This window comes from Gopherus evgoodei, chromosome 18 (assembly GCF_007399415.2).
Source record: "Gopherus evgoodei ecotype Sinaloan lineage chromosome 18, rGopEvg1_v1.p, whole genome shotgun sequence".
Classification (NCBI taxonomy): Eukaryota; Metazoa; Chordata; order Testudines; family Testudinidae; genus Gopherus; species Gopherus evgoodei.
This window is the reverse complement of record NC_044339.1, coordinates 11825894-11838653: the sequence shown is the minus strand read 5'-3', so window position 1 is coordinate 11838653 and position 12760 is coordinate 11825894. Positions and strand designations below refer to the sequence as shown.

The 12760-nt window shown below is 44.1% G+C and overlaps 1 protein-coding gene across 1 annotated transcript in view; it reads left to right on the top strand.

Moving 5' to 3' along the window:
* PEX14 (peroxisomal biogenesis factor 14) overlaps positions 1 to 12760 on the top strand; it is a 99065-nt gene that overhangs the window by 10731 nt on the left and 75574 nt on the right. Inside the window, exon 2 of the mRNA XM_030537836.1 lies at positions 2777 to 2824. Within this exon, the coding sequence (XP_030393696.1) occupies positions 2777 to 2824 (48 nt within the window). The remainder of the gene's footprint in view (positions 1 to 2776; positions 2825 to 12760) is intronic.

Genomic DNA, 12760 nt, shown 5'->3' with positions numbered 1-12760 from the left:
GTTGCCTCAGTTTCCGTAGCTGCAAAATAGGAATAATTAAACCTCACATTAGGGGTGTCAGGCTTAATTAGTACTAGAAAAATTGCGTTGAATTCCTTGGAAAGTACTACAGAAGGGCCAAACGTACTTATTCTGAATAACCAATTTTCGTAAGCAGAAGATCTATGGAATAGTGGCATAGAGGAGTGTTGCTCCATAGCTGTGTGTAGCTTTTAGGGTTTCATTAAGAGTTTTATCAGTGTGCCTTTTGCTCTGCCTGTTCTCAGAAATTTTTTCCATTGACTTCAGTTGGTTTTCAGTCATAGACAGCACAGTTTTAACCACAAGAGGGCTCCTCTTATGGTCCCTAAGTACATTAGGTGCTGGGGTGAGAGCATGGGGAGAAGAGATACCAACCAGTGTGTCAGAGTAAGTCCTGGAGGATCTTGTGGCCTTGGTGCTGGGGCATTGTGTCAGTATGTGGTGAGATGGCCTCAGGACTCTATGCCTCAGTTATTTTGTGGTTTATAGACTCCCTTTGACTAAGTAGCTCACCAGCTGTGCAAAGCTGTGTTCGCTGTCATAGGATATGTCTGCCCTAATATAGGCTTTTGTTAATGAGTAGTCCTGCAGGATTGTAGAATGGAGACCTATATCACACACAGGCTCCTACTGTCCTTCACCAGGATTTGAAAGATGCACCAGATACCTACTAGCCAGAGAGCAAAAGGAAAGATTGTGGGGAGGGCCACAAGCTACATCCAGAGGCAACAGCTCCATTATTTTTTTCTGGTCCTTTCCCAAGCATCAACATGGTAAACCTGACCTGATTCTTGTAAGTTTCACTCTTAACCTCTGGGTTCAAAAGAACAGCAGTAAAACAGACCAATGTTGTGTCAGTTCACTTAGCTTTCCCAATCATCAGAAATGCTCTGCAGCTGATTTACTGCAGACTTGAGCAGACACGGTTACGTAAGTTACACTTCATGTTTGATAGGGTTTCTCTGCAATCATAAGGGCCATAAACTTATTTAAAAAAAAAAAAGGCTTAAAATCGGCAGAAATGCTTATATCCTCAAACTCACTACAGAGAACTTCACACTCACTGGTGGTAAATAGATAAGCGGATGTTTCAGTGTCTGTCCTCCAGATAATGCACAGTGGGAGCTTGCAACATGGTTTCTAGACTTGGAAGAGTGAACTCTTAGCTGTCCAAACTGTTGGGAATTGTGATTGAGGTTGGATTTGGTGCTGTGTGCTTAGCAACCCAGAAACTCTAGTTTGCCACCTGTTAAAGGTGGGGGAGACTGCAGGGTTATCGGTTTCACCTCTCAGAAGGGGTGATGCTGATAGAGGGTGAACCTGTTTTTTTCCCAGCATCATCCTCTGCAGATTGCTCATAAGTGCTGTTAAGTGAACTCGCTTAGCTCCCCAGACAAGATAACCACAAGGCCACTCCTAAGGCTCCCAGAGTGAGAAAAATGAACAGGTAGGACTCAGGATCCCCACACCTGAGCTCCCATCTTAAACACCTGACCGAATTCCCACAATGTCTTGAAGAAAGGTGCCCTCCCCACACTTTGATATTCTACTCTGTAGGGTCCTTGAAAGCCTCCTCCTGATACTAACCCTTTGGACACCAACATTTTCCAGAAAACCAGCCAGACTACAGAGTGTTTATGTGAGGTATGCAGATGTCTGCAGTCTCCAAGGGGTTAGCTTAGCCCTGATCTCTAAATAAACCACACCAACTGTATTTTTGTTTTAATCTGTAGATTTTTCCCACTTTTTTGGAGGGAAGACCTTCACTTGGTGGCTTGCTCTGACCCTGCTATAAAATCTCAAAAGCAGGGGTGCATATGCAAGAGGGAGTGAATGTGAGGCCAGTGGAAGAGCTTGTAGTGGGGAGATAGTGTCCCTCTTAGCAGCTTGGAGATGGGGTCATAGAATCATAATCAGGGTTGGAAGGGACCTCAGGAGGTCATCTAGTCCAACCCCCTGCTCAGAGCAGGACCAATCCCCAGACAGATTTTTGCCCCAGATCCCTAAATGGCCCCCTCAAGGATTGAACTCACAAGCCTGGGTTTAGCAGGCCGGTACTGAAACCACTGAGCTATCCCCCCCGCACTTTAGCACTTGCTTCAGACTAAATTCAATCTTTCTACACAGGATAATAAAACACTGGACCAGAGAGATGTACCTGTGAACCCAATTTAATAATGATATTTTGGACTTCTATAGCAACTTTTCCCCTCTATGGAATTCAAAGCCATTTGCAAACATTAAATCCTGGGAGGTGGATGAATTTTTATCCTTAGTTTACACATGGAAAACTTGAGGCACAGAGAGGGGAAATGGCCTGCCCAGGATCACACAGTGAGTCCAGTGGTGCAGCTAAGAATTTAGGCATACTGATTTCCAGTCTCAAGATCTGTCCTCTAGGTCACCTTGCTATTTACTTCTGAAGTGTAATTATCAGGTACGTTTCTTTCAAATGACATGAATGATCTGTCTGTCAGCGATTTCTTTGACTCGTGGTAACTAATGACTCCTCAGAGGTGCTGAGCACTTGCAACTTCCATTGGATTAAATGGAAGTTGCAGGAGTTCAGCATCTCTGATGTCCAGGCCTTTTGGGTCATGTGTGAACTTTGGTCCATGACAGAGCTGCCATTCATGTCAGTGGTTGTGTGCCTAGATCCTGGTCTGGTACTGTGGGGCCTTAACATATAAGCACTCTTAGTTGTGTCCATCAGGTGGCACTGTAACCTCACTCTTCTTTTCTCTCTGCTTTGCAGACTGGCTCTTCTCCTGGGACTGAGAATGCTGTGTCTCGGGAGCCACTGGTGAGTTTATCAAGATGCAGAATATAATTTTCTTTCAGACTAGTAAACTGAGTTTTACAAATTGTTCCCTTAGTTGCACCATTTTGCATGAATACTTTCTCTCTTCTTAGGCGCATGTGTTGTGCTGAGAGAAGGTCTAAACCACTCCATGCTGCCCTGCTGGTGACCTCTGAATTGTGACCTTTGCCCATCCCCTCCTTCCTTTCCAGGGGTTAGTTGTGGGGCAGTCAGTCCTCCTTGCTTATCTGAGCCCTGGGCTGTCTTTGAGCAAGAACTGCTTGTCCTAAATGTGCGTAGTGTGTGCTGTTGATCAGTGTGTTATTAGTAAGGAGACTGAACCCACTGAAAAAAGACCTCTGAGACGTGATTTGAGCTTGGGTCCTGAAGGTTACTGTCCAATAAAATTAACCTCCCTATTCAGAAACCTCATCCCAAGTTGACTGTACGCTCAAATAAGCCAGGAGTGAACTCAGAGGTTGCTGGCAGCAGGTATTGCATGTGATCCAATGTTGTGACTTGTACTGTTTTGGAAAGGGCTCTGGGATTTGTGTGTGTGATGATAACCATGAGAAGCCTTCTCTCCTTCAGTGCTGTGAGTTGGGAATTGAGCCAGCGTTTTTCTCTCCTGGGTTGCAATAACTTCATATTATCATCTCCTGGTTTCCCTCCTTGGCCTTTTAGCCCAACTAAAACACTGCCAAAATAGTTCTCCCCTCTGCTGACCTAAAGAGAGGAGTGATGTGGTGTTTAAGTCTCTTCAGTAGCTTATCCTCTGTGCTGTTTTCAGTGGGAGTTCTGAGTGCATGAGGAATGTGGGACCAGGCTCTCTGTCTGTAATGTTAAGCCCCAACTTCTTTCTGTAAGGGCCCTGCACTGGTAACATTAAAACCTCTTGTGTCTTGGATTCTTTGGCTGGAGCATCCAGGAGCTGTTTTTTAACATTTCTTTAGAGATGGTAAGTTAGCAAGTGAGGCTAAAGACACATCTTATGGAAGGGATGCTGCTCATGGACTGGTAAATTTGGAAATCTGAGCATACAAGCCTTGTAATGAACATCCCTCTAGCCTCATGCCAGTGTGAGCATGCCCTAACTGGTTGAAGCTCCCTGTGCCAAGATTTGCCCTCGTTGTTGCTTGCTGATGTCCTATTCTTTGAGAGTATATTTTTCCAGGAAGCCCAGAGCATGCTGCAAACCCTCACAGCTGGCATTGGTCTAGAAGTCGCTCTCTCTCCAGGCCAACTCTAACATTGTCTTTTATTTAATTAGTATCTTTCCTCCTCTTTATACACAGCTACGTAAGTGTTCAGAGGAAAGAAAACACATAGCAGCTATATATATGTGGGCGTGTATGTAGATATAAAATATAAATAACAAAGAACCCCAAAATTAACTCTGAATGCATAATAGTGAATCCTGCATGTGGGGTAGCCGGAACCCTGCTGAAAGGTGGAGCTTTTCTCCTTATTTTTTAATTAATTTTGTATATTAAACTCTGTGAGCCTCTGTCACATCTACTTGAGTCATTATTGCTTAGCTGAGTATCTGTAGAAGCCTTATTAAATTAATAGTTCAGTTCTGTGAGCTAGATGACTTGCCCCACACTCTCTTCTGCAGCTCCTGCACCCCCACAAAAATGCACACTTCCACCCATGTATACAGTGGGGCTTGGGCCCAGGCAACAGCCTTGTAGGCAGCTGGTACCTGTCACAGGCTTGGAAGTGCTCTGCACTACCTCAGTGGCTACACAGGGCCCATCCTGTAGTTCCCTTCTCCCAGGGACACTTCAACAAAAAAGTGCGACTGGGATCGTGCAACAAAACGCCCTTCTTGGGGCTGGTTTAATGAGAAAGCAACAGTCTTGTTTCCTCACCTCTCAGCAGGACATATTCAGTCTCTCCCAGCCTCGCCATCTGGGCAAACACAGTTCTTTTCCCCTGATATCTCCTTAAGTTGTTCAACACTGAACATAAACTCCTGCCTCCTCAGCTGTTTCCCAGTCCTCTTCCCACTAGATGGGTAGGGGATTCCCACGACCCCTTTCTGGGTCACAGTCACACTCAATTCCAGGCCACTTTTCAGAGTCCCTTCTCCAGAGCTCAGCTTCTGCTCTACCAGCACTTCACTGATCCGGGGCGGGTCTCTCCAACAACTGCTGACCCCTAGCCCTTCCCACCTTACTGCTGAACTCCCAGCTCTATTTGTTTCACTCCCCACAATTAATTACTACAATTAAACTACTTTCCAGAAGGCCTCAAACCCTTTTTAAAACTTCTTTTAAACTGAATTAATTGTTCCACGCTAGGGGTGTGCTGATAAGACACAGGTGCACTGGTCCTAGCTCATCCTAATGGGCCACTCATCCTGGGGCAGCACCAGACGGTAAAATGTTCACATAAACAGCAGAACAAAATTTTGCTCCAATGCATGAGGGGGCTGTATGTTGGGTGGGGGCAGCCCCCCCGCATCCCGGCTTAGCCCCACTCACTTCAGAGTTGGTATAAACTAAGCAACGAAAGAGGGAGGCCTGTTTTTATAGACTCATAGAAGCTACTGCTGGAAAAGAATTGTGACCAAAATCTGCTGAGTACCTCCAGCTCCCTTTGACTTCATTTGGGACTGAGGGTGCTCAGCAGCTCACAGGATGGGTCCTTGCCTGAAAGGGAGGGAGGAGAGTGCTTTCATGGATAGCTGTGTGTAAGAAGGTTGAAGGCAGGCATCTTATGCCAGGTCAGCAAATGCCATGTTAGGGTCAAATCTTGCTTGCATTTTGTGTGTGACTTGAATGGGGCTAGCCAAGCACCTGACCCTGCATGGTGCTAAATGGTGCATGCTACCTGCTAAGCACCAATCATCCCACAGTTTCAGCAAGAGAACAGGCTCAGGCTCGTTGATTTCAGTGGGAGCTGTTGGTGCTCAGTCTCTTGCAGGAGGTATTCCACAGGATCAGGCAAACAGGATATGCATACTCTCTACTGCATTGTGGGCATTTACAGCACAACTTGTCAGGGTTATTGGGGGTTTGCAAGGTGGAACCATACCAAACTGATTTCACACTGATCTCCTTGAAGCCACTGCATAGTTCCAGTCCACTTGTGACCTGAGGGTGATTGGAACAACCAAACTGGAGGCCAGGGGCTCCTTGTCCCATTTATTAATCCCGTGAGCTGTCCAGAACTCTTATGATAAACTGTCCACACGTAAAAAATCCTCCCTAATGAGAGGTCAATGTGATAGAGCATTGATAGTGGGGAATGGGCAGGGGGCGGGGGAAGCTGTCATTTTTGCAGCGAAGAGCGGACACTCATTTCCCTGCTGTCGGTCTTGGCCCATTAAAATTTGCCTTGTAGCTCGGTGGTGGGAAGCATAACCTTGTGTTACAGAGTGTCAGCATCTCGCTCCGCTGCTGTTTACAGCTGCATTTGTCACTGTTGGTGTGGGATCAGCCTCTCCTTGAGTCCAGCTGATCACTGTCATTGCTGGGTCCCTTTCTGCTGCCCCCGGTTTTTGTTTGTGCAGCCATCTCCCATAATGCTCTGAGTACTTGTGGAATTTGAATAGGTTTGTCTTTTCGCAGCCACTGAAAGCAAAATCCTGGGATGTGTAAAGGACCTAATTACAGAGGAAAAAACACCTCTCTAGGTTAAAATATCAGACCTCTCCTTTCCTCTTTTTTGTTCCTTTTCTATCCTTTTTCTTTAGTCCTCTCTGTCTCATTCCTTTTTTCGTTCTCCTTTCTCCTCCTTCTCTTTTAATCTATCTTCTTTTCTCGGTCTCTCGGCAGTCACATTGTGTAGCCTTTTAAATCTAATTTGCCATCCCAGAAGTGTTTCTCAATAGCTCTCCAGTGTGTTTGATGTCAGGATCTGGTTTCTGCCAAACCTACAGCAACAGCATAAGTAGGGACTGTAAAGTGTGTCTACGCACACACACAAAATAAATATCTCTCTCCAGTCTCCTGACCTGAACCTGCGTTGGGGGAGAACCTGAAAAATCAGACCCATTATTATTTTGCTGTCTTTAAAAGCACTTAAGTGAGGTCCTTCTACAAGTTGCTTGAGTCTTCCTGACACAAAACATACTTGCTCCCCACCTGCTGTTTTGTGTCTGGGAGAAGCTCTGTTTGTAAATGTAAATCACTGAACTGGTTTCTAGTGAGGACTCTTGGCATGGAGAGCAGGATATTTTTCCCTTAGCAGTTCCATCTTCTCTTGTGTTTGCAGAATCACTTAGCTTTTCTCTTTCTCTTGTCAATGTGGTGTTTCCCCTTTTGTTTCATGTAGCAGGTGGTGGCCTCAGGCATTGGAGCATGGGCATTGCTTAATGGGCCCAGGCAGAGTATATTGTAAAGAGGGTTAGTATTGCCTCTCAGGCAGAGAGTGTAGAATTAGCAGGTACCCATTGAAGTCCTAAGCCTTTCATGCACCCCTTCTGGCTCATCATCCTTTCATCTTCTCCTTCCCCTCTAGTAGTTGCCGTGATACTTATAAAGCCCCTTCCATCCAAGGATCTCCAAGTACTTCATAGACCTTAGTTTATTAAATTCTCATAACATGCATGTGAGGTGTATAAGTGGCATATCCATTTTGCAGAAGAGCAAACTGAGATACAGATTAAATGCCTTTCCCAAGGTCACACAGCAAGATGGTGGTAGAGTTAGGAATAGAATCCAGAATCCCAGTCCCCTCTTCCAATAACTAGACCATACCCTCATCTTGATGCTTCGCTGCGCACTTACGTCTGGGTTCCGGAAAGCTTTTGGCTGCTTCATCTTCAGTGCAGCGTTTGAGTTGGTATGGAAGGGGGGTTGCTTTAAAGTGATATTCATTGCACCTTCCCTCTACCACAACTACTTAGAGCCATTGTTGTACTCCAAGCCTTTCCCAGTGTAGGCTGCAAAACACAGTCTCCTCTGGAACCATCTGAATTTCCCTGGAGGAAATATATTTTGCTGCCTGTTAGAACATGGGGACAGTTCGGCTTCATTGTTTTTATAGGGTTGCTGCTTTAATTGGTTCTTTTTCTTTTTTTCACCGTTTTTATGTGAATTTAAAATAAATTTGAGAGGGAGGAAGGAGAATTAAACAGTTGTATCCAAAATATTTGCCAAGCTCTTAATCCTACAAGTTGATCTCACAGCTGCAGTCAACAAGTTCAGTGTTTGTATCTGGGTTTGATTTCCTGGACCATCCGCTGAGGTCTTGGTTCACAGTGGTAATGTTGATATTTGGATCCTCACGCTACAGTTGACTTGAGGAAGGACATTCAGAGGAACTTGTGTGAGCCAAGGCCTGGTTGTGCTTTCAGATCCTGGTACTGTATGTTTGCAGAGATGCCCATGTGGCAGGAGTGTATTGGATGATCCGGGATGTACTGTGATTACCATAAAGGGTGGTCTGCACATGGGATGATGCTTGCAATGCAGGAATTGGAGAATGGGATGTGAATCCTTTTCCTTGTGGGTTGTGGTTTATTTCTGGACTACCTTTGTGGTGATCAGAAGTTATCTGAAAGCTACCCTAGTGTTATGTGGGGAATGAGTTGGTGGTCTCAGTCCAGTTCCTTGTGGTGAGATGCCTGTATCATGGTCATCTTTCATCCCTGCAGGCTCCCTCTCTTAGAGTAAACGTTTGCTGGGTGATTACGCTGTCTGTCACCTTCTTGGAAGTCTGAGCAGAAGTGCCAAAGGCTGAAGGGGTCATGGAGACTGACTTGACCTCTCTCCCTGAGATGGGGGCTCTCCAGGACATGGATGAGGTGTACGTGTGAAAGCTTGCCCTGCTGCTACCCATTCTGTAAATGCTTTGTGGGCAAACAGGACTTCAGTCTCCTGGGCTGTCTGGCACCTTTCCACGAGCCTTAAATATTCTTTCTAAAAGCATCTTGGGGCGCAGCTGGATCTCAGTCATTTTGTGTGAGCACAGAATATCTGGGAAGGACAGTTTGATTCCTGGGTGCTCCCAGTGCCAAATGTTTTGTCAGAACCATGTGAATGAGCAACAAAACCAGTAAAAATCATAGTAAATATGTATGCTGGGTAAACCCTCTAGGAACATAAACTGGAGCTAGGGTGCTGGACTCTCCCCATGATTTATATCCTCTCTCAGTTGGCTGGATTTGAGCATCTAGCATTCAGTGGCAGACAGAATAGTGTGTTTAGGCCCTTCCTGTTTCATCTCCCCATTCCAAGCTTTGCTCATTATCTTACGCTCCTGCCTTTCTAGATGAGGCTGAGGAAGAGTTTTTCAATTAGAATTGTGTGGGAGGAGCTAAGGGCTTGAACCCAAAGTCTGAGCACCTTCAGCTCAAACTGAAGTCAATGGAAGTTGTGGGTACTCAGGACCAAACAGGATCAGGCTATTCAGTCCTGGGGCCCTTAATGATATGACCAAGCCCACTGAGTTGAATGGCTAAGAGCTGCAAGATTTAGCTTAAAGCCCTGATGCTGCAAGGGCTTGACTGTCTTTAGTGAAGCCAATTATAGTTCAGAGCATTCATCCTCTCTCAGGATCAGGGCCCAAACTTGTTGCTGTTTTTCTGAATGAATCATTAAGTGCATCCAAAATCCAAGAAGTGATAACTAAAAGGTACTGCAGAATAAAGGGCCTTCTACAGTGTTTTTCAAATGTGGCCACTGTGGCCGCATGCAGTACCAAGGGATTCTTCTGCAGCCACGACAGCTTCCTGAGTCGAGATGTGGGGTGGGAGGAACAAGCAGCGCCCAGCTGTTGCTCCTGGCTGCCCTCGTGTTTGCTGGCACCGCCAGCAAGGTGTCAGCGCCCTGCATCACACAGCCTCCTGGGGGCTTCGGGCAGTGCCTCTGCAGACATGTGGGGCCAGTGTGTGTGTTCAGTGGGCTTCGGGCTTCAGCCCTTGGGCTCTAGTTCTGGGTTTCAGCCCGGGACAGCGTGGCTTGGGCTTGGAAAAATTGTCAGGGCGGCCACCAGCAGGGGTTAGTGGCTGCACTCTGAGGCCACCAAAAAAAATTGCCCTAAAAACTAGAGCTGTCGATTAATTGCAGTTAACTCATGCAATTAACTCAGAAAAATTAATTCTGATTAATTGCAGTTTTTATCGCACTGTTAAACAATAGAATACCAATTGAAATTTATTCAATATTTTTGGATTTTTTTTACATTTTCAAATATATTGATTTCAGTTACAACACAGAATACAAAGCGTACAGTGCTCATGTTATATTATTATTTTTGATTACAGATATTTGCCCTGTAAAAATGATAAAAGAAACAGTATTTTTCAATTCACCTCATACAAGTACTGTAGTGCAGTCTCTTTATTATGAAAGTGCAACTTACAAATGTAGACTTTTTTTGTTACATAACTGCACTCAAAAATAAAACAATGCCAAACTTTAGACCCTACAAGTCCATTCAGTCCTACTTTTTGTTCAGCCAATCGCTAAGACAAACAAGTTTGTTTACATTTATGAGACTTAACGCTGCCCGCTTCTTATTTACAATGTCACCAGAAAGTGAGAACAGGTGTTCTCGTGGGACTTTTGTAGTCAGCATTGCAAGGTATTTATGTGCCAGATATGCTAAACATTAGTATGCTCCTTCATGCTTCGGCCACCATTCCAGAGGACATGGTTCCATGTTGATGATGGTCGTTAAAAAAATAATATGTTAATTAAATTAGTGACTGAACTCATCGAGGGAAAATTGTATGTTCCCTGCTCTGTTTTACCTGCATTCTGCCATATGTTTCATGTAGTCTCGGAAGATGACTCTGCACATGTTCATTTTAAGAACACTTTTGCTGCAGGTTTGACAAAACGCAAAGAAGGTACCAATGTGAGATTTCTAAAGATAGCTACAGCACTCGACCCAAGATTTAAGAATCTGAAGTGCCTTCCAAAATCTGAGAGGGACGAGGTGTGGAGGATGCTTTCAGAAGTGTTAAAAGAGCAATACTCCGATGCGGAAACTACAGAACCCGAACCACCAAAAAAGAAAATCAGACTTCTGGTGGTTGCAGCTGACTCAGGTTATGAAAATGAACATGTCAGTCCACACTGCTTTGGATTGTTATCGAGCAGACCCCGTCATCAGCATGGACGCATGTCCCCTGGAATGGTGGATGAAGCAGGAAGGGACATATAAATCTTTAGCACATCTGGCACATAAATATCTTGTGACATCAGCTACAACAGTTCCATATGAATGCCTGTTCTCACTTTCAGGTGATATTGTGAACAAGAAGCAGGCAGTATTATTTCCTGCAAATGTAAACAAACTTGTTTGAGCGATTGGCTGAACAAGAAATAGGTCTGAGTGGACTTGTCTAAAGATTAATATTGTTCTATTTTTTAATGCAGTTATTTTTTGTACATAATTCTGCATTTGTAAGTTCAACTTTCATGATGAAGAGATAAATGGTATTCTATTATTGTTTAACAGTGCAATTAATCGCAAATATTTTTTTAATCGCTTGACAGTCCTATTAAGAACCCAAGAACCCGTGATAGAGTTTGTGAAAGTCTCTCCTCTGCCTGAAACTGGCCTTCAGAGTGAATGCAAGGAAGGGATTTCAATTGCAAAGCTTCTTGCTTCGACTGACTTAAACTCAGGACACATGCACAGTTAGGGCCCTCGGACTTTTTCAGCATCCAGAATCGTAGTCTGTGTTTTGGGATTAGCAATAGTGTACATGCAGCCTTCTTGGAAGGAATTCTCAGCTTTTGAAAGCTGCTAGGAGACACAGAAATGTTCTGGAGGGGACCTTGTGCCCCCATTCTCTCCCTCTCCCTCACACCTTTTATAGTTTACAGCTAAAAACAAGATTTATGCTTCTTTGCAACACAAATTTTCTTTCTGCCACAACGGGTTTGTTTGAACAGTCCAGAGTGGCGGCCTGCATTGAGTGATTCTTTACAAGTAAATCTATCCAGAGGGGATTCCCAGACAGCCGGAGTCAGCAGGCAACTAACTTATAGCCCCCAGCGAAACATTAGTCAAGATAATTTACCACTGTCAGCCACAGAAAGACACTATCAGCTTCGTGACCTCATGTACAGGCAGTAACCCTAATGGTGCGATAATGCTTCAGTTTGTTTGGGGAGTTCCTGGGTATGTTGCTGTGGATTTCCAGTGCTGGAGGATGATTCCATCAGGTCTTAGAGGGCAGTAGCTGTGCAGATTTCAGGCCAGGAAGGGGGAGTTTGAATTGTGTTTCTACATTATGCAATATCCTTTGGTTTGCTGCAGAGAGAATGCTTTAATTTATCAATCAATTTTCTGTTGTGTTTGACCTTTGGATGAGGGGTTTTGTTTTTTTTTTATTTGGCCTGGTTTTATCTCTTATTGCTGAGTGCTCATTGACTTTTGTTTGTTTGTGGTTCATGCAAAATGTACTCTCTTAATTTGTCGATTCCTTTTACTGTGTTTTTAGACAAATATACGTACACAACATGAAGACACACATGTACTTAGAGCATAGTTAAAGAACTCTGTCAAGGTCAATTTAGGCCCCAGATCTCTAATCAATAGAAAGGTTTTCTTGAAATTATTTAAAAACCCAGTTACAGTAGAACCTCAGAGCTATGAACACCAGAGTTACGAATTGACTGGTCAACCACACACCTCATTTGGAACTGCAAGTACACAATCAGGCAGCAGCAGAGACCAAAAAAAAAAAAAAAGTAAATACAGTGTGGCACAGTGGTAAGCATAAACTCCTAAAAAAACCCATAAAGAGAAAATTAAAACAAAAAAGATTTGACAAGGAAACTGTTTCTGTTCTTGTTCCATTTAAATTAAGATGGTTAAAAACAGCATTTTTCTTCTGCATAGTAAAGTTTCAAAGCTGTATTAAGTCAATGTTCAGTTGTAAACATTTGAAAGAACAGCCATAATGTTTCGTTCAGAGTTACAAACATTTCAGAGTTACGAACAACCTCTGTTCCCAAGGTATTCATA